Source organism: Schistosoma mansoni, assembly GCF_000237925.1.
Source record: "Schistosoma mansoni, WGS project CABG00000000 data, supercontig 0320, strain Puerto Rico, whole genome shotgun sequence".
Classification (NCBI taxonomy): domain Eukaryota; kingdom Metazoa; phylum Platyhelminthes; class Trematoda; order Strigeidida; family Schistosomatidae; genus Schistosoma; species Schistosoma mansoni.
This window is the reverse complement of record NW_017386173.1, coordinates 13165-40670: the sequence shown is the minus strand read 5'-3', so window position 1 is coordinate 40670 and position 27506 is coordinate 13165. Positions and strand designations below refer to the sequence as shown.

The following is a 27506-nucleotide window of genomic DNA, read 5'->3' as shown; positions in this document are numbered from 1 at the left end:
GCCGGGTGGATAACGCGATGGCGTTTGAAGCGAGGGTACTGGGTTCGAGTCCCAGAGTGAACATCAACTCTGAGATGCAGGTACATCCGGCTGACGAGTCCCAAATAGGACGAAACGCGCGTCAAACTGGATTCCACTGCTAGCCACTATCCATCTTTGCTTATCATGCTTGTGAATTAAGGCTATATTGAGGCAATACGCACAGTATGCACATATGCCAATTAGAGACTGACCAGTTGCAGTCCTAACAAATCGATGGGAAGATTCAAACAAACAGTACTGAATGAGTTTGCTGAACTGTTTATTTATCTCCATAAAATGATCAGTAATTCCAGTTGTTATGAACTTTAATATCACGAGAGAAATCATCTTTCTCAAAACTGGATCTGCATCTTGCTTACGAATGTCACTACTTGGAAATTCGCGTATACCGTCGTTTTTTTCAAACTAAAATATGTACAAAAAGATTAAATATACAATGATGATATTTGTAAATAAACCTTATACTGTAATTTTTGGTGGTAAATACTGGAACTTACTATCGATTTTTTAACTGTTAACCTGGTCTATACTGAAAATGCAAATAAAAATCCATTTGAATGTATGTCATGTGGATATTAGGTGTTTTCTAACAATTTGCGAAACTCATTGTATGTGAAAAACTCCGCCTGTAGCTCTTCTAGTGTTACTGCCGGTCCCAAGCACGGGTAAAAGAGGAAGGTTGGGCATGGGGTTAGCGACCCCATCCCGTAGAAAAGCTAATTCGCTAAAAAAACGCTAACCAGAAAAAATAATTCAAACCATTTAAACTCTACCCTAAAAGTTGAAGGAATAATTATGACGTCTCATGATGAAAGCCGAAATTCTTCGGAAGTCACGAGACCGATGCACCTTCTAACAACCAGAACAACACTCTTTATAGGTACATGGAACGTCCGGACAATGTGGGAGACAGGAAAGACCAGCCAAATAGCAATGGAAATGAGGAGATACAACTTGGCAGTACTCGGAATCAGCGAAACCCATTGGACACAAACTGGACAACAAAGGCTAGGTACAGGAGAGATGCTGCTGTACTCCGGTCACGAAGGGGAAAATGCTCCACACACTCAGGGAGTTGCTCTAATGCTGTCCAAAGAAGCACGAAATTCACTTGTAGGATGGGAATCTCATGGACCCAGGATAATCAAAGCATCATTCAGAACAAAGAAGCAAGGGATCGCAATGAACGTTATCCAATGTTATGCACCCACCAATGATAGCAACGACGATGATAAAGACCAGTTCTATGAAATGCTGCAATCAATTATAGAGAAGTGCTCACGAAAGGACCTCACCATTCCTAATGGGAGATCTAAATGCTAAAGTTGGAGTGGACAACACAGGATATGAAGATGTAATTGGACGACATGGATTAGAAGAGAGAAATGAAAATGGGGAGAGACTTGCAAATCTATGTGCATTCAACAAATTGGTTATAGGCGGCACAATATTTCCACACAAACGCATACACAAAGCTACATGGATCTCGCCGGACCACACGACAGAGAACCAGATAGATCACATCTGTATCAACAAAAAATTCCGAAGGTCAATGGAAGATGTGAGAACCCGGAGAGGAGCTGACATAGCTTCAGATCACCACCTGGTTGTGGCCAAGATGAGACTGAAGCTAAAGAAACACTGGACAACAGGACAAACAGCACTACAAAGGTTCAATACAGCCTTCCTTCGAGATACTGACAAGCTCCATGAATTCAAGATAGCTCTCAACAACAGGTTCCAAGCTCTACAGGATCTACTGAATGAACAAGAAACTACTTTGGAGGACAACTGGAAAGGGATAAAAGAAGCATTAACTTCAACGTGTCAGGAGGTTCTTGGTCCTAAGAAGCATCATCACAAGGAATGGATCTCTATGGGAACCCTGGACAAAATTCAAGAAAGGAAGAACAAGAAACTAGCAATTAACAACAACCGAACACGAGCAGAGAAAGTCAAAGAACAAGCAGACTACGCAGAAGCAAACAGGGAAGTGAAGAAAAGCATTAAAGCCGACAAGCAGAAATACATGGGAGAACTAGCAACGACGGCGGAAAAAGCTGCAAGAGAAGGGAATATGAAACAACTATATGATACAACGAAGAAATTGGCAGGGAGATATAGCAAACCAGAGAGACCAGTCAAGGACAAAGAAGGAAAGACAATCACTGAGATTCAAGAACAGAGGAAAAGATGGGCAGAATACTTCGAGGAACTGCTGAATAGACCAGCCCCATTGAATCCACCGAACATCGAAGCAGCACACACTGACCTTCCTATAGATGTCACTCCACCAACGATCGAAGAAGTCAAGATGGCCATCAGACAAATCAAAAGTGGGAAGGCGGCAGGACCTGACAATATACCAGCAGAAGCACTGAAGTCAGACATTGAAATAACTGCAGACATGCTTCACCTTCTATTCAAGAAGATTTGGGAAGAGGAACACGTGTCAATGGACTGGAAAGAAGGATATCTCATCAAGATACCAAAGAAAGGAGATCTGAGCAAATGTGAGAACTATAGAGGCATCAGTTTGTTATCAGTACCAGGAAAAGTCTTCAACAGAGCGCTGCTGAATCGGATGAAAGACGCTGTAGACGTCGAACTCAGGGATCATCAGGCTGGATTCCGTAAGGATAGGTCGTGCACAGACCAGATTGCGACACTACGGATCATCGTTGAACAATCAGTTGAGTGGAACTCATCACTATACGTCAACTTCATTGACTATGAGAAGGCGTTTGACAGCGTGGATAGGAGAACATTATGGAAACTTCTTCGACACTATGGAGTTCCTGAAAAGATTGTCAACATTATCCAAAACTCATACGATGGACTACAGTGCAAAGTGGTGCATGGAGGACAGCTGACAGATGCATTTCCAGTAAGGACCGGAGTCAGACAAGGCTGTCTACTCTCCCCATTCCTCTTCCTTCTGGTGATTGACTGGATTATGAAGAATTCGACATCTGACGGGAAATACGGAATACAATGGACAGCTCAGAATCAATTAGATGATTTGGACTTCGCAGATGACCTAGCCCTCCTCTCTCATACACACGAACAAATGCAGATGAAGACAGCAAATGTAGCAGCAGCCTCCGCATCGATAGGCCTCCACATTCACAAAGGAAAAAGAAAGATTCTCAAATGCAACACGGAGAACACCAACCCAATCACACTTGATGGCGAAACTCTGGAAGAGGTGGAAACATCCAAGTACCTGGGGAGCATCGTTGATAAACAAGGAGGATCGGATGCAGATGTAAAGGCGAGGATTGGCAAAGCAAGGACAGCATTTCTACAATTGAAGAACATATGGAACTCAAAACAACTCTCAACCAATTTCAAAGTCAGAATCTTTAATACGAACGTCAAGACAGTCCTACTGTATGGAGCTGAAACGTGGAGAACTACTACGACCATCATCAGGAAGGTACAAGTATTTATAAATAGTTGTCTACGCAAAATACTCAACATCCATTGGCCGGATACTATCAGCAACAGCGTTTTATGGGAGAGGAGAAACCAGCTTCCGGCTGAAGAGGAAATTAGGGAAAGACGTTGGAAGTGGATCGGACATACATTAGGAAAATCACCAATGTGCATCACGACTCAATCCCTAACTTGGAATCCTGAAGGGAAGCGGAAAAGAGGAAGGCCAAAGAACACACTACGCCGGGAAATAGAAGCAGATATGAAAAGGATGAAGTTTAACTGGAAAGAACTGGAAAGGAAGGCTCAGGACAGAGTTGGATGGAGAATGCTGGTGAGCGGCCTATGCTCCTCCATGAGGGGTAACAAGCGTATGTAAGTAAGTAAGTAATGTTTGTTGCGTTCAGATTATTGAATACACATATTTCCACAGTTCTATTCACATTAAAGTGTAGATATAATACTTTTCTACTCAAATTTTCTAAAAATTTTCAAAGAAATAATTCATCAGTAAATTGATAGAATTAATAATTACTTATATCAGAAAACAGATTACTGGAAAATTGTTTTATTCTACTATTTGAAATTATCAATAATATATATGAATTAATCTCTGGATATGAAATAAAGACTCTGAAAGTTCAGCTTTAATCTCGACGTGTCTCTGAGCAGTATCATAATGAAAATAGGTCAACTCCCTGTGTAACCGATAATCAATCCCTTCACTAACTTACTTTTATTCATGTTAAAGCACTGGCATATGTTATTGTTAAGGAAATCTGTAAAACCTTTTACATCTTATCTCTAATACAAAATTGAGTAAAAAAAGCTATTAAAATGGAAACTAGTTTTAAATATCTATCACATATTGATCTGTCCAGTTAAAAAAGGTCGTACTATAGCTCAAAACCCAATGGAATTTTAGAGAGAAAATTTATGTTATCTGAAGTATTTGTGGTAAATATAGAAAAGAAAACACGATTCGCATTTCATTGTAGAGTATTAAACAGAAGTTAGGATTTACCTAAGACATTTTTATCGTAAGCATAAGAGTAATTGTCCGTTGAATGTACCTATATCCCCATGTTGCTGTTAACACTGAGACTTAAATTCAGTTCCTATCGCCTTGGATGACAATACATTATTTACTAAGCTTCTAGGTCTAGATAACTAACAACTTGTTCAGCGAGTATAATATTTATCACCTATGATGATTTCCGTTTGCTTTTGTTTTATTTGCAATCTGAGCATCAAAACTGAGATTCAGTTACATCCATATGGCGAGTCTAAATAGGAAAAAAATTGTTCTGAATTCCATTGATATTCACAATCCAATATTATCATCAAAACTTGTTGCTGCATGCAATTTCGAGACACCCACTTATGATGAACATTTGCCAACCAACTCTCATCAAAATTCACTTCTGTATATCAATATCGAAAAACCACAAATCTTTAAGAAATAATCATTAATAGTAAATTCATTTAGTATTGTTTGTTTGAATCTTCCCATTTATGTTTTAGGACTGAAACAAGTCAGTCTCTAATTGGCATATGTGCATACTGTGCGTATTGCCTCAATATAGCCTTAATTCACAAGCATGATAAGCAAAGATGGATAGTGGCTAGCAGTGGAATCCAGTTTGACGCGCGTTTCGTCCTATTTGGGACTCGTCAGCCGGATGTACCTGCATCTCAGAGTTGATGTTCACTCCGCTAATCGAACCCAGTACCTTTCTCTTCAGGACTCAGTGGCCGAGTGGATAACGCGATGGCGTTTGAAGCGAGGGTACTGGGTTCGAGTCCCAGAGTGAACATCAACTCTGAGATGCAGGTACATCCGGCTGACGAGTCCCAAATAGGACGAAACGCGCGTCAAACTGGATTCCACTGCTAATCACTATCCACCTTTGCTTAATCATTAATAGTATTTTATTATTTAGTTTTGACAATCAATTTTTGTATGTTTGCTCAATGTTCAAACAATAGTATGATAGTACTTCGAGAGAAAAAAGACATTAAGGCTTTTGTTTTATTCATTTTGAATAACTTTACAACGTTCATCGTTTATTTAAATTTACAAAGTACCATTAATGACCAATAGGAAGTAAGTAAACAATATTAATAAACAAAGGTGGTAAAAACTGGTAACAAATAATGAAAAAAATTTAATGGACAAACGATTTATGTTATAAAGGATAAAAATAATGTCATAAATGAATGAATAAATAGTGAAGCATAAAAACAAATATACGAGTAATCCACCTTCTTTTCATGATGTTAATCTGGTAGTTATTGACAACGGCTTTGAGTCAATAAAACTGGGATAAACGGAGCACATAAAAAAGGTATTGTTGAATATGATTAAATGTATGGTAATGGCACAAACGAAAACACTGTGTTAATAGATAGGCTATAACAGTTAGAAACTAAATAGTATGGATAATTTTTTTGATATTTGTTTTTCGTTAGGGGTAAATCTAACGGCGAGTCTATAATTTATGGACAAGCCAATGAAATTAAACATAGTATGTCTTTGATTTCGGGGTTAAATTCATTCATCCATATGGTTAAATAGCATTTTGGCATTAAACTTGTTATCAGTTCGTGATGACAACCCTAACTCTAATTCCCAACCCTAACGTCTAACCCTAAATTCGAATTCTTCATACTAATCTAGAATCGTTTTTTGTCCCTAGTGAATAGGTGGATTTTCACTAAGTCACTTTAGCGTCGGTCAAAGTTCATTCGTAAGTTATGGTCTCATCGTTACTAACTAGTCTTATTTAAAATTATCGTTAAAAATGCAATGATTTATGAATATCAAAACATTTTGTACGATTCCGTCACTTAAACATTAATCCGATGTGAGGATAGGTTTGTGAACTGACTGATTCATCATCAAGTACTAAATTGGGTAACCTATATCTTCCAAAAAAATGCCGACAAAATTTAAGTATAGAGGCATTTTCTTACAATCAAATTTCCTAGCGAGAATTTCTATTAAGAAAGAAGGATTCATGAAAAATCACTCCTTGGATTCTAATGTGTTGCACAACTCTTAGCTGTGATCATTGGTAATACTTTATTAAATTAATAGGGCAAATCTCACTCCGGTTCTGAATGGAATTTTATGTTATTTTTGAAAACACGTTGTCGTTGTATGAATGAATGCTTGCATGCAGTTAATTTTTTTCAATAAATATAGATTCAGTTTTGTTGTGCTGTATCATAAAATTATTAGGGTAGAACTATGTGTACCGAGAACCCTAAGAAGTTCATCAAAATTAAGATAACCACAGTTAAATATCAGCGCTAATCTAAAATGCTATTGAGAATAGTTTGATGGTGGAAATCATGTTTTGATTTTATTTCGTATTTTGAAATGACTAGACGATACTTTTCTTGTAGAATAAATTGCTAAGGTCAATATTTTAGGGTTAAAAGTGTTAGGGTTTAGGAGTATCAAGGTTAAAGAGTTGGTTTAATACCAGCTTACTATGATGTGATCTGCTGTCTGATTTATCGATAACTAGCTCTAATACCGTAATTAGTAAACTCTTAATTCCCTGCAATTCTACCACTTTTCTACCATAACACTCACAAAAGCTTCATCCCAGTTAAATATTATCTGGTTGATTAATCTCGAAATCCATGAAGATCATTGGTACAGCATAGTTTTAACATCATTGGTTTTCAAAAAGTTCAGTGAACAATAATGTCGACGATGTTGAAAGTCAAACAGTTATTTACTTCTGGGTATGAATAAGGATCAAACAGTAGTAATGACTAATTGGAGTTAAAAATAATAGCCCAAAAGTGTTATTAATAAATTGGGAAATGAAAATAGTATGTTTTATTCCAAGTAAGATAAAAAAAATATCACAGTAAGATGGAACAGCTATATAGCACTCTGTTGTTTCAAACATTATGCCAACTGATGTTAACCCATGGTGAAAATCACATTCGAGATACCATTTTATTAATTCGTGTATAGTGATCAAATTAATTGAGACAATGTTTGTAACACCTTGCCAGTCTACGGTCAGGATAATTTTCAGCTTTAATCATCAGATAAATGCAGATGAACGTTTGAAATACACAAAATAGAATGTTGTTTTGAATTTATCACTAGCAAGTAACAGTTCACTACAAAATACAATACTATTTGTCAAACATAGGAAATGTTGCTTTCAAATACGATACTAGAGAGTGAATTATACAAACAGCAAAATTAAACTTCAGCATTATTTCAAATTTAACATTTAGAAATGTCCCTCAGTATAGGGTTATGAAGATTGTTGAGTTGGTAGGTTTATGATCTCAATAAAAAGTTTGAAATACCAATTGGAATTAATAAACTTAACAGTATGGTTATTGTATAAAATTACTCCATGTACATGTATCTTGGTGTTGATGTTCACATGAAGACTCAAACCCAATATTCGCTTGAGGTGCGTGATACACTATCCACTAAGCTACTGAGTCACGACAGCGGCGGCTTTTTGAGATATGCACGAATTTTGTTTGTAACTGTTTATATCTTCTCGTTGTTTATGTTAATGATACCAAATGATCAGTCTCTTTTGACATATTCGCATCCGGAGCGGACGGCATCGAGATCAGATCCGGGTACATCCAGTTGACGAGTGCTAAACAGGACTAAATGTTCATCCTTAATTTTGCTGTTAGCTACTACTCGTCTTTACCAGCACTAACGTGGGGGATCTTCTCAGGATTCACATATACCAAAAGTGGCTAATCAGCCACAGTTCTTAACGTCAACGACGGGAAAGCACATACTCTTGGGGACATTTCGTGTATAGTCTTAGTACAACTATTAATTCTGCTATCATTTTCATTCATATGGTATTTATTTTGTCAATTTCATCTTGCTGCGCTGAAATAGTTCGGTAACTTAGTCCAGTACATCTCCAGTTAGGTAATATGATTATGAATGACTAATAGAATTAATTCTTCACTTTACTGAAAGTGGACTTGAAATCTGAACAGAGATCGGGACCAAGATTTGAGAATGATTTGTTTCAAACAGACAATTCAAACGACATGATTGATGGATAGCGAACAGAAAGAAAAAAAGTATGGTTTATCAAATAAATGTGCATGGATAAGTGAATGAGTCATCATCAGTTTAACATGTACGTCGTGTTTAAGCGAACAAGCGAAGTACATATCTAGGCGAATGAACATAATCAATGACATATATACATATTGATTAGAAAGCAATCGATTTGAAAGCTAATTATGTAGCGATATACACTAATTACATCTAAACTTTAGAACAGCACTATCTGTCTATCCTTAATTGGTTCAAAAATGTTTAACTAATTTGGACATGTAAAAACCTATACGTGGGTAAGGTAATTTATTCATCTTCTTCATGTACCTTAATCTTGTCTCTATCATCTTGAATGTATCGCGTCTATTCAACGTCCATGAGGAAATCTTAATTTTGGTGACTAAATTATTATCTGTAAGACTTCCAGCGGCAAGAAAACCACCAGAATTAATCAATATTTAACTCATATTCGCTTTGACCTCAGTTACTCTACTCAATCCTAGTTACGGGTACAATATGTAGCATGTAATATTGCTTAAAATAAACTAATTTATTTAATCACCCTAACCGATTTGAATTCTGTGAAATCAATTTCGACCTCTGATCTTGGAGTTGCAGTAATAGGGGACACAATAAAACCGCTTAAGAAAACAACGTAACGGATTACTAATTTCACATATTGACATTGGTTAGATCAATAAATATATTATATTCTCAAAAATCACTCAACATACTCTACTCGGTTTTCCAATTCTGGTTGATGAAGAGCATTTGTAACACTAGTGACAACTCAAATTACTTTGCAAATAAGTTATTTCCCAACTGAATACTGATTACTAGGTTGAGTAATCCAATCTTCACATTGATATTAGATGTTATGATGTGATTTATATTTTGTTGGAGATAACATTTACTTTAATCTTTATATGAAAATGTTAGACCAATTAAGGCTATTTGAGTCAATAATCACAATGAAAAAGAATACGTTACCAAGCATAATAATAGTTAAAAGTACAAGTTGATAGTGGAAAGACAGGTGTAATGATAGTAGTAAGAATAGTAAATTACGATAACAAAAGTCTTATCAATAATTAAACATAAGAAATAAGAGGTCAAACGTGGGTAAATAGACTGGAATAGTAATCACAAAACATTGAAATCATTACGTAATAAGAAGTCTGTAAGTAAATAGATAGTGAAGAATACAAACGGAAGTAGGTAGAAAATTACAAAAAAATGATAACAAAGTAAAATTTTACAAATAATAATAATGTCATTTATTAAGCCAAATAAAAACAATACTCAGTTCTATCTTGGCACATCTAATTGATAGTGGTCATATTGTTGATAAATTGAAATCATTTCAAGTGATCTATCGTATACCTCCTCATTTCCCAACGGAGTTCGCTCCCGTCTACTTCATATAGCAGAAGCCATAGGAATTAGTACATTCCGTCCCAATTTATGTGTACAGAAGAAATTCGTAAGCCCCCTATCCCTTCCATGGCCGGACATAACTTAATAAATGACATTATTATTATTTGTAAAATTTTACTTTGTTATCATTTTTTTGTAATTTTCTACCTCTTTCCGTTTGTATTCTTCACTATCTATTTACTTACAGACTTCTTATTACGTAATGATTTCAATGTTTTGTGATTACTATTCCAGTCTATTTACCCACGTTTGACCTCTTATTTCTTATGTTTAATTATTGATAAGACTTTTGTTATCGTAATTTAATATTCTTACTGTGGTGTGAGCTACTTATATCGATATAAGTAGTATATATGGTGAGTAAGGAATACAATATCTGACAGCAGAATATTGAGAAGATCAAGAAGAGAAGAACAGAAATAAAAAGCAATTTGTGTGGAAATCCAGGAACAATGAAGCCTGAGGCAATTGAAGAACATTTTGCAAATAGTGTATCATAGCATGGTTTTTGTGTTTTACCAATTAACGTTGTAATTTGTGCTAAATATGTGGTTGGCCGAAGGAATTTGAGGACGGAGATGTGCTGACCTTCCTGAAGGAGTTCGAAGCTGTGGCAGAGCTGGTGGGAGTGAAGGAGCCGAAGGCGAAGACGGTGGTGCTGGGGACGCTGCTGAGAGGCAGAGCGAAAGCTGTATATGACAGCCTGGACGGTGCGGGCGGTAAGACGACATGGGAGGCAGTCACGGAGAGGTTGATCGTGGAGTTCGATAGCCCAGTGGACAGAGAAGAAGCACTGCAGAAGTTTCGAGTGGCGAAGTTGCCGATCGATGGTGATCCGCTGGTGCTGGCCGTGGAGCTTACCAAGTTGCTGCGTCGCGCGCTGCCAAATCTGGATGAGGAGTCGGAGGCACAGTTGTTGGCGTCGCAGTTTATCGAGGGCGTGCCTGTTGCCGTTTCCCAACAGCGGAGACTGGTACACGCCGCGCAACCTATGGATATCAGTGAGCTTGCGAAGGTGACGCGACAGTTGATGACACGAACAGTAGCTCCGGTCGCGTGCGGAAGTCAGGAGATAAACAGCATTGAGAAGAAGACTGAAGAACTGCAGCACGAGATTGCGTCATTATGAGTGAGTCGTAAAAGGAATGATAAGTGTTTCGCATGTGGAGGGACAGGACACTGGAGGATAAACTGTCCAACACTACGAAAACGGAGATATTTTAGACGCTACGTGTTTCCTTCTTACTGTAGGGATCTGGGGGTTGTTGCATTGGTAGATAGAGGGGCAGTCTGTACAAGAGTGAACATAAATGAACTAGATTTAGTGTGCCTAATCGATACAGGGGCAGCAGTTTCGTTAATAGGTAGAGCAATGTAAGAGATTCAAGCCGTGTACAGTCGCAGTTCACACCATAGGCATATGTTAGAGGTATTGGGCGTGTCTAACAGTATCGTAAAAGTGGATGGTTCTGAGATAAGTTTTCCGTTCGTGGTAACCGCAAACCTGTTGAGACCAATATTAGGAGCAGATTTCCTAAGAGAAGTAAAAGCCATAGTTGACCTAAGAAGTGGTAAGGTGGTCACGAAGTACGGTTCATTCCCAGTACATGAAAGTAGCGAGGTGGCTGAGGTTAGAGTGGCAACAGCCGTTCCGACGAGGAAACCAAACATCACCGAGTTGTGCACAAAGTATGCGAAACTGTTCACTGGAGAAGGAGAACCGTACGGATTTTGCGACAAAGTAAAGCACGAAATCCCGATAAAGAACAATGGAGGAAGTATATTCACAATACGTCGTGTCCCTGTGCACTTAGAGGCTGAAGTAAATCGACAGGTCCAAGAGATGCTGAAAGAAGGAATAATTGAGGAGGCGGACAGCCCATATAGCTCACCGGTACTCTTAGTAAAGAAACCGAATGGGAAATATAGATTTTGTGTTGATTTTAGAGAACTGAATAATATAACAGAACTAAAGCCGTGTGCAATGCCAACAGTAGTGGAAACATTAGATCGGCTGCAGAATGCCACGGTGTTTACAGTGTTGGATTTGCGGTCAGGTTATTGGCAGCTGCCTATAAAAGAGAGCGATCGAAGCAAAACAGCATTTACCATACGTGATAAACAATATCAATTTAGACGAATGCCGTTTGGATTGGCGGGTGCGCCATTTACGTTCAGAAGATTAATGTCGCTACTGCTCAGGGATCTAGATAATGTCGAAGTGTATGGCGACGATGTAGTTGTATACAGCCAGACAGAAACAGATCATGCCAAGCATGTGGAAGCGGTCTTAAAGCGAATTGAAGAATTCGGACTTCGAATTAATAAGGACAAGTCACAGATGGCGAAAAGTAGCATCACGTTGTTGGGGCATAAAGTGGGAAATGGAGAAATAAAGCCACTGCCGGAGAAAATTCTGACCATAAAGAACGTTGCAGTACCGAATTCGAGAAGGAAATTGAGACAGTTCCTGGGAAGGGCGGCGTTCTACAGTCGGTTCATCAAGAATTTCAACGAAATAGCAGCACCTCTTTATAAGTTGTTGAGCAACACTAAATTTTCGTGGACTGAAACCGCCCAACAAACGTTTAATCAAATCAAAAACATGCTGGACGACCGCCAGATGACGCTCAGACTGCCCGAACTCGAGAAACCGTTTACAGTGACAACAGACGCAAGTGACCATGGTATAGGTGTCGTTTTGAGTCAGTTTGATAGAGTGGTGGAATACGCAAGTCGCGTTCTCACGCCTGCGGAACAGAAGTATTCAACGATCGAAAAGGAGTGTTTAGCGGTTGTGTGGGCAGTAGATAAGTGGAGACCATATCTGTTAGGTAGACGATTTCACATCGAGACTGACCATAAACCTCTGCGGTGGCTACAAATAGCACGAGACCCCCGTGGGAAGTTAGCGCGATGGATGATACGGCTGCGAGAGTATGACTTCAGTATCGGGCATGTTCCAGGGAAGGAAAATGTAACGGCGGACTACCTGTCAAGACCAGACATGGAAGCCGAGCTTCCATTGACAGCATACGCAGTGAACAGTATAGAGGGAGACCCACTAGAACTCGTCCGGCAACAGAAATCTGATCCTAAACTTCGAGAGGTAATCAGAGTGATAAGAGAGGAGGCAGATGTTGACAAACGAGCAATGGACAAGGAGGTAATAATGTTGCTCCGTCAAAAGGAAAGACTGAAAGTGAACACATATGGAGCTCTGGTCTGGCAGGATGATGACAAAAATTGGGTGGCTGTGATCCCGAAAGACTGGCGGCGTAAGATGATACACGAGTGCCATCAGGTAGCGCACACAGGTATCGCAAGAACGACAGATTTACTGGGGCAAAGTGCATACTGGCCAGGCATGAGAGACGATGTGGCCCAATATGTGTTGACGTGCCAGCAGTGCCAATTAATGAAAAGCGATAGATACATGCAACCGCCATTGCAGTCAGTCCCAGCAACCGCAGTCGGCGATCTATGGTCGGTAGATGTGATGGGACCATTTCCACAGACGGATAGCGGCAACCGATACTTACTAGTAGTGACGGAACATGCTACACGATGGGTCGACGCTGTACCGATTGCCGACCAGCGGGCGAAAACAGTGACCGAAGTAATAATCCGGCACATTGTAGCGGGTCATGGAGTACCGAAGATGATACTAACCGACCAGGGTCCCTGTTTTGAAAGTGACGAGTTTAAGGCCCGTTTAAAGCAGTTCGGCATCAAGAGGAAACAACCGGACATTAAAGGAATGGTTAGCATCTAAAGGAGGGAATTGGGAGAAAGAGTTACCACTAATTTTGCTGGCGCATCGTGCCTCTATCCAAGGAACAACCAAGAAATCACCTTTCCTACTTATGTATGGTAGACAGCCACGACTTCCGATGCATAATAAGACGTGGCCACAGCAGCAGAAGTGGACAGCAACAAGATTAAGGAAAGAGAGGACGGAGGCAATAAAGAACGTGAAAAAGAAACAAATATCAGACATCAAGAAGGCGGAACAGAAGAGAAGAGCGTGGAAGCCTTTTAGAGTGGGGGACCTGGTAAAGTGTAGAGAACGGAGAGCTAACACTGAAGGGGGACCAGGGTCAGGAAAGCTGATCCCGAAATGGGAGGGACCGTACAATATCACGGAGAGACGCGGCCCAGTTTACACGATCCGGAGAGAAGACAAGCAGAAACGTGTAAATACCAGTCAACTACAGAGATGGTTTCAAGAACATCATGAGCACGAGTCACGAACAGCACCAAAGGAGACAATGGTACGGCGATCAGAAAGATTGCGAGAACAGCTATTAAAAGGGGGGATGAGTGTGCTGCGAGCTACTTATATCTATATAAGTAGTATATATGGTGAGTAAGGAATACAATATCTGACAGCAGAATATTGAGAAGATCAAGAAGAGAAGAACAGAAATAAAAAGCAATTTGTGTGGAAATCCAGGAACAATGAAGCCTGAGGCAATTGAAGAACATTTTGCAAATAGTGTATCATAGCATGGTTTTTGTGTTTTACCAATTAACGTTGTAATTTGTGCTAAATATATGGTTGGTTGTCCCCACCTGTATTCTCAGTCACAACATTACTACTATCAGTACACCTGTCTTCCCGCTATCAACTTGTACTTTTAACTATTATTATGCTTGGTAACGTATTCTTTTTCATTGTGATTATTGACTCAAATAGCCTTAATTGGTCTAACATTTTCATATAAATATTCATGTATATTAGAGTAAAGCTTGATGACGATCTAATTGAAAACAATTGTTCGCTTACATATGTTGTTTTAATTTTCACAATGGGAATCTTTAATATTTTGATCTTTATAGCCAAACAATAAGCGGTTCGTCGCGAGCTGGAGGTTGTGACTTACCTTGGTGAATAGCTGGCCTTAGGACAAACTGATTAGTCGCATTATTCCAAGTTCTAGTGGTTTACATCATCATTCATACCACTCTTTTGCATTATTTTGAAACAGTATTCAGATGCAACAAGGCTAATATGTGTTTGCTAAATAAATATTAGCTAGTTTGTGTTATAATTGTTATTCCTACTTTGAGAGGAACACATACACCATAACTGGTCCAGATGATACTACGTTGCAAAGCATTATATAATTTTTACCGATTGGGCAAACACTTGATCATGTTCGAATTAGGTTGTCACTTCTAGTTATGTTGAATAATACAGATTATAGTTACTTTAGTGATAAATGAAAATATACCCAATCAATATATGCAACTGAGTTTATTGAGTGTGCACATCTAAGATTTTAACTACGCCTGTAGCTATTCTAGGATTACTGAAAGTCCCAAGACTGGGTGATGGATGAGGGTTGAGCATCGGGCCTGCATCCACATCCCGTAGAAAATAACCATGCTAAAAAAAGACAACCAGAAAATGTCATTTATATCATTCAAGCTGTCTTTCGTGTTGAAGGAAGAATCATGACGCTTCATGATGAAAGCAGAGATCCTTCATGTTATATCGTGTGCGCTCGTAATATATATGAACGTGCAATTAGAGAGGAGTGGATTTTATTGATCGGACGCAATGATGATGCTTGAAATCGTACGAGCAGTCTTGAGATCTGCCCAGCGCAGCCAGTTAAGTCCAGAACACAAATAACAGCCTCGGTAATATGAATCATTATTCACAAGCATACTGGGTTTATATACTAACCAAACAGACCACATTATACCAAAAAAATAGAAAAATAACATTTGTACAATAATTGGCCAATGTGGCTGTGGATAGGGGGAGAGTAATCAATAATAATAGTTCAAAGGTCAAAATAAAGGTTATGATAAGAGGAACACGAATACGATTAGGTCAGTTATTTAACAACTATACAATAGGAAATAGGCATATTACATTTGTCCATAAACAGACCTCAGATTTGCCATTCATAATTCACCAGGGGATATAACACCTCCCCTTTTTGAGAAATCCAGAGTTGATATCCGGATTTTAAATTTCTCGAATTCCTCCTCCCCCACGAAAGACTGTTGGATCCTCATATAGCCAAGTTACTATTAATGTGACATAATATAAAACATGTTTGTCATATTTAACAGAGAATCCACTAGAACTGACCAGATCATGAGGATCGACGACAATTGATTTGAGATCAGCGTCTAATTCTTCTGGAACAATTTCCTTGAATTTATTCGGAACCTCATTAGTAGATAATGAATCATAATCAGTTTCTATGAAAAACGTATTGGATTCTTGATTATCATTTAATACATCCGATATTTTTCTCCCATTTTCATAAGAGATTTGAATAGGAACATATGAATCAGCAAAATAATCGGGATCTGGCAGAACAATTAGATAATCTTGATCATTAGATTCATTAGAAAAATTTTTTGCATCATGACTGGTTTGATTTGGCGCCACTGTATTCACTATACTGCTCGGTTTGTTCCCCGTTTCTTCGTGGGCGGGTACTGCAGCAATTTTATGGGCGCTTAATAAGACATTGTCTTTCTGTGAACTGGACGATTCATTGTTCGCACGTTTTGTTTCAGGGATAGTAGGATTTGAGCCACGTATAGGGCATGCCTCTGAAACAGACAATACTGGACTGATCATATGTGACTATTGTTTCGCTTAAATTACTGCTTATCACGGATTCATAGAGGCTTTCCCCGGTATGTTCATTCGTTCTGCAATCGTTTTCCAGCTCTGTACGCAATTTTGAAATTAATGCGTCAACTTCCGTTGCACCCCCAAAGCATGGGTGATTCAGCAGCTTTGCATGTAACTTGTCAATGAATTCCAATTGACTCTTTCTAAAGCGCTGCTCTTGTCGCTGGATTAGCAACTGAAATTGATCGGAAGTTAGAGCCATTTTTTTACCCCGTCGCCAGTTGTTGTATCTAGAGCCTTGATTCTTAATATGCCGCGAACTACTCGACTACTTGAACGATAGAACCCGCAAGGTCGCAAAAGAGAGAAGACAAAGACTGGTAAGTAGGAAGTTTATTCCCCAAATCAGTGTCAAAATATAGTACAGAAATCTCGTGTATTTATAGTTTATTGGCTGAATGTAAATCATCATTTCGGTCAACCAATAGGCACATAGGGGTCATGCTAATCCATCCAATGGGGAAGCTACACGTCGACATTCTAAAACATCCCCCTAGCCGTGATTGAATGGAATGTCTGTGGCTCTTCCTGGGCTTCCTAGAGTCCACCGACGGGCCGTCTTTACACTTCAGAATTCACGAAGTCGATGCCCATCCTAACAACCACAGTAACAATTATTATAGGTACATAGAATTTCCAGACAATATGGGGAACTAGAAGGACCAGTCAAATAGCCACGGAAATGAGGAGATACAACTTTACGGTGCTCGGAATCAGTGGAACACATCGGATCCAAACTGGACAGAAACTGTTAGATTCGGTAGAGATGTTGCTCTACTCCGATCATGAACAACAGAAATGCTCCATACACTCAGGAAGTTGCTCAGATACTATCCAAACAAGCATGAAATGCACTCGTAGGATGGGAATCTCACGGATCCAGGATCATCGAAGCATCTTCCAAAACAAAGAACGAGGGAATCACAATGAATGTTATCCAGTGTCATGCACCCACCAGTGATAGCAACGACGACCATAAAGATCAGTCCTACAAGACGCTTCAATAGATCATAGTGAAGTGCTCAAAAAATTACCTGACCATCTTGATAGGAGGCCTATTCTCCAAAGTCGGAATACACAACACCGGGTATGAGGGTGAACTGACTGGGAGAACGGGATGAGAATGGTGACAAATTCGCAAATTTAAGCACATTAATCAAAATGGTTGTAGGTGGCACAATATTCACTCACAAACGCATACATAGAGCTACATAGGTCTCACCGGACTACATCATGGAGAACCAGATCGGTCATATTCACATCAATCAAAAAGCCAGAAGGTCACTGGAAGACGTGAGAATCAGGAGAGGAGCTGGCATTGCTTCAGATCACTATCTGTTGGGTACCAAGATGAAACTGAAGCTAAAGAAACACTGGACAACTGGGGAACAGCATAACGAGGATTCAATACAGCCTTTCTTCAACATACTGACAAACTCAACCAATTGAAGATAACTCTCAACAACAGGTTCCAAGCTTTACAGGATCTACTGAAAGAACAAGAAACTACGATGGAGGACAACTGGAAAGGGATGAAAGAAGCACTAACTTCAATGTGTCAGGGGGTTCTGGGCCGCAACAAGCATCATTATGAGGAATGGATCTCTGTTGAAACCCCAGACAATATTGAAAAACGCAAGAACAAGAAGACAGTAATTAACAACAACCGAACAAGAGCATGGAAAGTTAAGGCACATGTTGAATACACTGAAGCAAACAAGCAAATGAACAGGAGCATTAGATCTGAAAAATACTGAAACACGTGGAAGACCTAGAAGTGACAGTGGAAAAAGCTACAAGAGAAGGAAATATGAAACAACTATATGATATAACGAAGAAACTGGAACGGAAATATGGCAAACTAGAGACACCGATCAAGGACATAGAAGGCAAGACAATCACTGAGAGTCGATGACAGAGGAACAGATGAGTAGAAGATTTTGAGTAACTATTGAATAGACCAACTGCATTGAATCCATGGGACATCAAAGTAGCACCTAGAGAGCTTCCCATAGATATCTCTTCAGCAACGATCAAACAAATCTGGATGGCCGTGAGACAAATGGATATTGATGAAGCAACAGAGCCTGACAATATACCAGCTAAATCACTGAAGTCGAACATTGAAGTACCTGCAAACACGCGTCACCTATTATTCAAGAATATTTGGGAGGAAGAACAAGTGCTACAGACAGACTAGAAAGAAGGATGTCTTATCAATATACCAAAGAAAGGAGATTTGAGCAAATGTGGGAACTACATAGTCATCACACTGTCAGTACCACGAAGAGTTTTCGACAGTGATGCTGAACCGGATGAAAAATTCAGTAGACGTAAAGCTTCGAGATCAACAGGCCGGATTCCGTAAGGATGTCAAGCACAGACCAAATCACGACACTAAAGATCATCTTTGAACAAGTAATTGAATGGAACTCGTCACTATACATCAACTTCATTGACTGTGAGGAAGGTTTTGACAGTGTGGATAGGAGGAGATTATGGGACCTTCTTCGACACTATGATTTATCTGAGAAAATCGTCAACATCATCCAGAATTCATACGACGGACTACAGTGCAAAGTGGTCCATGGAGGATAGCTGACAGACGCATTCCAAGTAAGGACCGGAGTCAGACAAGGCTGCTTACATCCCCTTTCCTCTTTCTTCTGGTGGTTGACTGGATTATGAAGACCTCCAGATCTGAGAGCAAGCACGGAATACAGTGGACAGGTTGGATGCAACTAGACGATTCGGACTTCGTAGATGGCCTGGCCCTTTCATCCCATACACACCGACTAATGCAGGTCAAGACAATCAGTGTACTAGAAGCTTCTGCATCAGTAGGCCTCAACATAAACAACGAAAGAGCAAGATCCTCAATAACAACACAGAGCACCAACCCAATTACACCTGATGAATAAGCCCTGGAAGATGTGGAATCTTTCGCAGCGATGAACAAAGAGGGTCTGATGCAGATTTGAAGGTAAGGATGGGCAAAGTAAGGGCAACATTCCTACAGTTAAAGAATATATAGAACTCAGAACAACTGTCAATCAATATCAAAGTCACAATCTTCAATATGAACGTCAAGACAATTCTACTGTGCGGAGCTGAAACTTGAAGAATTACCACAGCCATAGTCAAGAAAGTACAAGTATTTCTAGACAATCGTCTACACAAGATACTCAATATCCGTTGACTGGATACCATCACCAACAGTAGGAGAGAACAAGTGAGCTTCCAGATGGAAAGAAAATGACGATGAGAGTGGATAGGACATACATTGAGGAAATCATCAAACTGCATCATGAGGTAAGCGCTAATTTGGAATTGTGATGCAAAACGTCGAAGAAGCCCAAGGCAGACACTGTGTCGAGAATTTGAAGCAAACATCAAAGGAATTGGAAACATCTGGAAAGAATTGCCCAGGATAGAGTTGTATGGAGAATGCTGGTGGGCGGCCTATGCTCCTCCACTGAGTGTAACAAAAGTAAGTAATCTATGATTTCGATATGGTGTCAAGGAGTGATTTCATAATGATTAGATTACTGGGTTCGTTACATAGCAATAGGGTTTTATACTGTATGGTTCCAAGGACGCAATTATTTGTCTATAACCAAATCAAGATACATTAATTTGAGACTTAGTTTTAACATTATAAATACTTCCTATCCCTTGTGGGATTTTGTGATATTTAGGATAGGCGACAAATCATCTATAATTTGTGAATTATACTAGGACAAACCCATAAGGTAGTATTTAGTGCAGTGTAGGATATAAAGTAAAAGATAACAACATTAATCCTGATTTCCATTGAAAGCTATGTCAAAACTCCCCTAGATATCTTCGTATCCAACATGGATATTAAACATATTTTCTTGAATTGCTTATACTACTTATTAGTAGCCGTATCCGATTACCAATCGTTAATTGTTGCCAAACTAAGCACTCTTATTGACAACTTACTAAACAATGGGACGAAACTTAGACGTTAGGTCTCTGCATTTTGTTGAAACGTCAGGGAACCTGTTCAAGATTATTTACACTCCAATTATTTGAGGTGTCATAAGCTACAAAGGAAACTCGAAGGACCATTTCCTTAGATTTACATTCGGCTAAGTGGAGATTAGATTGGGAAGCGGAATGTTAATACTTACTATGTACTGCAATAATTACACTACTGGTGTGCTCCGACAACTTTGGGAGAGACTGGTGGCTTTTAAAATCGATGTAATTTGACAGCCAACAACAAATAGACTGAATTTATGGCAATATGTCAGTCATGTGCTAGAAAAACGTTTGAAAGTCTTTACAAGAGAACATTTTTAGATAAATTGAATGACTACTTATTTCAATTGATATGGTATATTCAAGAAGAAAATTTAACATTAATAAGTTGATGAGTCAAGTTAAGAAAATAGAACAACTAAACATGTTTGCGACCAACAAATCTCAATATCTGTTCTAACTCAGAAAGTAAAGATGAACCGTGATGATAAAGCATATGAAATATTTTTTCATTAGCCAAAATTGTCTTGAAATAAGACTACCATTTCGAATAATTTGTAATTTAAATTGACATTTTATGGGAGAGTGGAGAATCAGTGAAGACAATACCCAACTTGAGTATTACAGTAAATTGGAAAAGTCTATAAAGCTTACGGCTACTTGAAAATAAGTTATTAACATCATATTAACCTAGATTGTTCGATGAATTGAACTTGAGATGCCTACGATACATTCAAGTAATTTTACTAGCAGCAACAATTCTTGTTACAGGAAGTGCAGTTAGATATCATGAAACAAGCAACTCACGCCCAGAAATAGTTCAGACAAAAAGTTCCTATAGAATAATACCTATCCAGTCACTCATAGCTAGTAATAAATATCCGGATAACAGCAATTACTGATTAACAAACAATCCCGAACATTCGTTTTGGTATGATTTCATCAAGAAATCTGAATAACTGTACACCAACAACAAACCAAATGTAGGAATTAGTTTCTAGACAGGTCTTTTTGAACGTTAAGACTGACAACCAACGCTCAAAAATGCATACAAACATTTTGTTAGGAATTATAATATGGGAACGAAAACCGATTCTTTGTAATAATAGGTGGTTCATATCTTGTTTTATAAGGTGTCTTTAGTTTAGCTGTCAGTTCCAGGTGTAATATACCTAAATAAATATATAAGGTTAAATAAAAGTACGGCTACGGAGCAAACAAGCGACAAAAATGAACGACGGTATTAGGACAGTCTATACCAACGATTACCACGATGCACAAATAATGTAAGAGCTGGAAAAAGTTATGAGTTTTCGGTCCGTTCGCTAAACAGTGGTGAACCCTCAATGGATGTTGTGGACATGATAATAGCGTCGTCCCCTTTTTAGTCATACTATACATCTCTGATCGATAATGTTATGCCAGTGAGTTGTAAGGCCATCTGGTCCGCTTTTGTGACAACAGTCACATGCAGAAAATTTATATATATCACTACTTACTATTTTCAAGAATGAGAAAAACATAGTTGGTCGACTGGAAATACTTCACAGAAATTAACTGTTCATCAATGAAGGATCTCATTCTTGTGAATGCACTCACTCAAGTTTTCTGACACATTACTGACTATAGCAAGCAGATATCTAAGATTCATTCGGTTTGATAACATCATTGTGTGCGATACTAAATTTGGAGCTAACACGAAACCCTCCTACACACAAGTTCAACTAGCTACTCGAGTGAAAAGACTGAACGAGAAAGGAAGTTCGTTGGAATCGATATATATGTATACTCATTTATATATGTATTCGTCTCTTGGAAAACTAAGTTACCAAACATGTCTTATTTTCTCAAGTTGAAAACAACTTCTTGGCTAATTAGGCGTACTTATCATTTGGCCGATCTCTAATTGGCTTAATGCATGAAACATCAAGCCATGTAGAGAGTCTGGTTAACTAGCATACTGGAGATCTTGTAAAGTAATAACTCCAGGAATGACTAAAAAACTGACAGTAGACTCATGACAAATTTATGCGTTTCTTCAGAAGTCAGTTACATTTTGGATTAAAAAGCTTCAGTAGCAAAAGTCTAAAAACAGTTTAGATGAGCTCAAAAAATTAAACGACTGTACTATACAGTTAGGATTGATGAATGTGACAGCCCCCAAATGCCCTGGTACGGCCGAGAGTGGGGAGAGTCTACTCTCCCTCTCGAAATGCTCTCACATGGCCAGCGAATATATAGCCTCTGCCAGGGAAGTCCTACTCACTGCCTTCTCGCGGCGGGGGTGTTGTTTACGAAAGTGAGAGGACGAAAAGCGAATGTCCGGCGCTTTAACCGGGTTAGTGGACACGGAGGGTCCACCTAGGAGAGTTGGAAAACCCTGATTCCAAACCAATGGTGCACATGGGCTCCAGTATCCTGATGGAACGAATGGCGGACGAACCTGTCATTGGTCAACGGCTACCATGGGACTGCATCTCCTCACGATGCTCCACTGCCTTGTGGATAAGACCTTTTGGTCAAAGGCTCGGGGTGTGGCCCCCTAAGAAAACCACCTGCTTCGGTTTGGGCACCCGGGCAGTATCACAGCCCACACACACAAATAGTGTGGCGCATATGTACCTGGTGTCCTTTTGTACCAATATATATGTGTTTAAATAAATAAATAAAATAAATGATGAATGTGACAAACAACATGACAAAAAAACTATCACACATTTTCTTAGAGATCCATTTGTGTTGATTTTTTAAGAAAGGTTCAAACATACTTGAATTATTGTGCGGGAGGTTAAGACGACTAGCTGATTGTCTTAGTCACTTGATCACTTACATGACAAGAAGAAAAAAGCACCATGATTACTTAATTTATTTTACATAGGAAATCACCAAGATTTAAATAATCTTCTCAGATAAATAAAAACAGATACGACATACAAAATGACCACAATAAACAAGGAAAGAAGAATATCACAGGCCACCAACACGATCCCTAGGAATTAATCGCAAGTCTGATCCATGTTTAAGAAACACTTCACCTGAAGGAAAAAAAGCGAAAATAAAAAGTTCTTAGTAAAACTAAATAACACACTATTAATGAGACTAAAATAAACGAGATCTCTATGTCTAACCAGAAAGAAGGATGTTAAAAGGCTATACAAGTTAAATAATCCACTATTTTTGGGGTCATATCGGTATTAGTTACTTAACGAAAACCCAATAGAAATAAATAAGGTCCTATCCACACTTTCTAGATTATGTTATTTGTGGTATAAGTGGAACTGTCGCAGACCAGCAAGCGGTCTGCAGAAATCCAGCCTGGATTATTTTAAGCATATAATATATAGCGTGACTAACTTTTCACGGATATAGATGAAATTAAAACTTTAATACTTTGAAACTTGACTGCGTAATTTAGCATTTAGGACTTTCACTTCGGTGTGGTAGTGATAAATATTTATGTACAGGTAAAATGTCATAAGACGCTTAACATTTCAGAAAAGGAACACAGATCTTGACCGTTTAATTGAATATCTTGTATTCAACATGCGTAAACAATCCAAATGTGATTGGCAACACGTTTTGGAATCCAAAGGGAAAACGTGGACACTTCTGTGCGATCAAAATGTAAAAACCTATGTAACTTTGAGTAAATGTATAAGTCTACTAAGAATTTGGTAGGTAACGGGATACATAAAGTAATACACAAAACTGCATCATAACAGTTCGACAACAAACTGGGCCTAACCTGCTGTTTGTTGAGGATTTATACCGATCCCATCATCTGTGATAATAGCGCTTGTCGCTGCTGGTACGCTGAACTAGGAAGAGAAAGGAAGACTAATGAAGCAAACTATTTAAGATAAAAACTAACTAGGTGATCTATTTTCAAATATTTTAAATATTGTTTGCATACATAAGAAGTATTTAGTCAAATATATACACACATCTTCGTAAATTTACGAAGTTAGGAATTTCGTACCCAGGTTTGCCTCGGAAACTATCGCAAAGGCAGCGCTAAACACTGCAATTTACAAAAAGATTAGTGAATAGACTAACAACTTTAGCTTGTATACATAGATGACAAGTCAAAAACTCATGGTTTATGAGCTAATCATGTTTAACCTTGACGACGAGATTTAAGGACTAAATTTCGGCGATATTACGAGTGGTGAGTAGATAAACTGTTAAGATCAAAGTGTGGCGACAAAATTATCTGAAAACTGGCAGGAAAAGCTTATACTGCACTAGCCAGCTCTGTATAATCGGTGGTTATTAAAGTCGTTTATAGATCCTCAAGAATCGAGTGACTGAAAGGATGTTACTGTCGAATTAGCCTAGTAACTAGGAACAAGCGTGCACTGAAAAGTAGGGCAATATGACTGATATAGTGAACGATGTACGATAGACAACTACTCTTGATGGATGGGTCTTTTTTAGGGCGACTTGTTTCAGCTCGGCAAATGGAAATTAGAGCTTAGCTTGGGCCAAGAAAATGCACATTAGTAAATCATATGTAGAACTAAGTGTACCCTACGTTGAAGTGCTGCTACTGATATCAATGGTCAACGTGGAAATCAACAGCGACGTTACAAAATTGAAGATCGAAAAACAATGGATAAAGACATTCTGCACACACTTCAAATAGAACACGTAGATCTTTCGTCACTCGACGTATAACACGTGTTTTGGAGGAAGTCTTAGCTTAGTGTTAACCAAGGAAATCTTTTGAGAAATCCTGTTTGTTGGTAGTAGAAGGTTTAGTCTTATGACTAAGGGCAGTAGTAACAACTCTACTTAACTGAATTTCTGCAGGAACACAAACTGAGGAATTCGTCGAAAGAACAGCAGGGTAAAATTTGAAAACACCTACGTCTTACTAACCCAATTTCCCTATATTGCAGATTTTGTCCGTTTTAAGGAAATTCCGGGAAGACGTTAGAGAAAATTTCGGGGAAATGGCACGAAAACCCAAAGGTTTCCCCAGGTCTTGGAAACTTCCATAAACTTTTGGGAAAACTGCCAGTTGTAACTGAACTATGGGGAAAACACCAAAATGTCCTTAAATTCGGGAGATTGGGAATAGCTGTAAGTCTTGGAATGTGATAAATGTAGAATCCTACAATACACTCCCTACCGTTACGCCGCCTAAGGTATTCATTATAACTAAAAACTCAAATGAGATAAACAATCTCACCAAAACTAACTCACTTCTTCAGCAGCAAACTTCAAGACAGCAGTAAATGGTGCATTTTCAGGGACCTTTAGTCTATGTTACACTGTAGAACATTATAAACAGACTTACACTTTGAAAGGCAAATTAGGATCTGAAGTTAGAGTGATTTTAAACGATATTTTTGACCTAAAAATCCAAACTAACAAAATACATGACGTACATGTAGCGTCCCCGATCAAATGGTTCAAATGGTTCAAATGGTTGAGGACGGAATAGAAGAAGCTTTCGCTTAACGGGCTTCCGTGTCTGGTAGCAGTGTATCACCAATACCTCCAGGCAAGAACCTAGGTATATGAACGATAATAGAGGAAAAAAAAGAATTTGGTAAATCATTATAATATGTTATCCTTAGTCCTTAAGAATAAGTCAAGTTTCCTCTTAAAGGACTCCTGGGAGGTCACTTGGACTAGCTCAATCGGCAGCGAATTCCAGCACTTGACAACTCTAACGGAGTAGAAGTTGTGTCTACAATCTGTTCTGCTATATTGAGTCTCCAGTTTCTGGATGTTACTCCTTGGGTTTGTATTGGGACTAGGCTTAAGTAGGTGTTTACGGAGATGGCCAGAAGCGGTAAGGATAATGTAAGCCACCAGGTCACCTCTAAGATGCCTATAATATAGTGGGTAAAGGTTAGGTGGTTGGAGGCGCTCTTCATAAGGTTTGAATTTGAGTCCCCGAACTGATTTCGTGGCTCGTCGTTAAATACGTTCCAGAGTGTCCTTATCCTTTTGGAGGGAGGGAGAAAATACTATGTTTCCGTACTCTAAATGGGGACGAATAAAACTGTTGAAGATTATGTGGAAAGCTCTACCGTCAAACTGGCCAAAAATGCGCTTCCATGTTACCAGTGTAAGGTTTGCTTGAAAGACGTTTTTGTCACAGTTGGCGTACGAATTCAAGTCGTTGGGTACCAACACTACCAAATCTTTATCGACTTGGGAAACTTCTAGAGGGGAGTTACCTAAGTTATAACTATAGTCTGCAACATGTCGCAGATGGACTACTTTGCACTTTGAAGTGTTGAAGGTAAGTCCGTTGTCGTCTGCCCAACTTTGAAGTCGGGTCAGATCCTCCTGAAGAACTAGTATATCATTATGATTACGTATCTCTCTCTCCAAAGTTTCACGTCATCAGCAAAAATCAATAAGTCAGATGAAACTTGTTGAGGAAGATCGTTAGTATAAATCAAGAAGAGAAGAGGTTCTAGCATTGAGCCCTGGGGGACCCCACTAGGACATTCCATAGCCTGAGAGAGAGTGAAGTTAACCCTGACCTTAAAGTGTCGGTTTTCTAAATATGAAGAGAGCCAATCAGTCAAAGGGGATTTCATATCCAATCGTCCAAGCTTCTTGATAAGACATACGTGGTTGACCCTACCAAAAGCTTTCGAGAAGTCCGGGTAGATGACTTCAACCTTCCCCTTGCGATCAAGGATGGTTGTACATCTATCCACCGCAGTCAGCAGGTTGGTCATACAAGAATGACCTTTTCTGAAACTATGCTGTTGAGGTGAGAAGAACTTTGAGGATGGTAAGTATTCTTGTATACCGTCGTATATTAGGGATTCCATAATTTTGGAAGGTATGGAGAGAAGGGCCACT

At 38.9% G+C, this 27506-nt stretch overlaps 2 protein-coding genes across 2 annotated transcripts; both read right to left on the bottom strand.

Moving 5' to 3' along the window:
• Window positions 1–15980: 15980 nt before the first annotated feature.
• Window positions 15981–16607, bottom strand: Smp_205380 (unnamed protein product; the record flags this gene model as incomplete). The annotated part of the gene is made up of 1 exon (XM_018792386.1): window positions 15981–16607. One exon carries the CDS (start codon window positions 16605–16607, stop codon window positions 15981–15983), a length of 627 nt encoding a protein of 208 aa, XP_018644710.1.
• A 6913-nt stretch (window positions 16608–23520) lies between these two features.
• Window positions 23521–26143, bottom strand: Smp_091230 (Ubiquitin-fold modifier 1 precursor, putative). Its single transcript, XM_018792385.1, has 5 exons — window positions 26066–26143; window positions 25975–26031; window positions 25881–25938; window positions 24418–24490; window positions 23521–23707 (listed from the first exon to the last, which is right to left on the bottom strand). Coding segments are annotated over exons 1-5 (258 nt in total). The 5' UTR covers window positions 26068–26143; the 3' UTR covers window positions 23521–23639.
• Between the last annotated feature and the right edge of the window lie 1363 nt (window positions 26144–27506).

Excerpts from the sequence above, each read along its gene's own strand:
- Smp_091230 (XM_018792385.1), bottom strand. Across the intron at positions 24,491-25,880 it reads TGAAGTTTGCTGCTGAAGAA|TTCAGCGTACCAGCAGCGAC; the intron begins GTGAGTTAGTTT and ends TTCTCTTCCTAG. Across the intron at positions 23,708-24,417 it reads AAATCCTCAACAAACAGCAG|GTGAAGTGTTTCTTAAACAT; the intron begins GTTAGGCCCAGT and ends TTTTTCCTTCAG.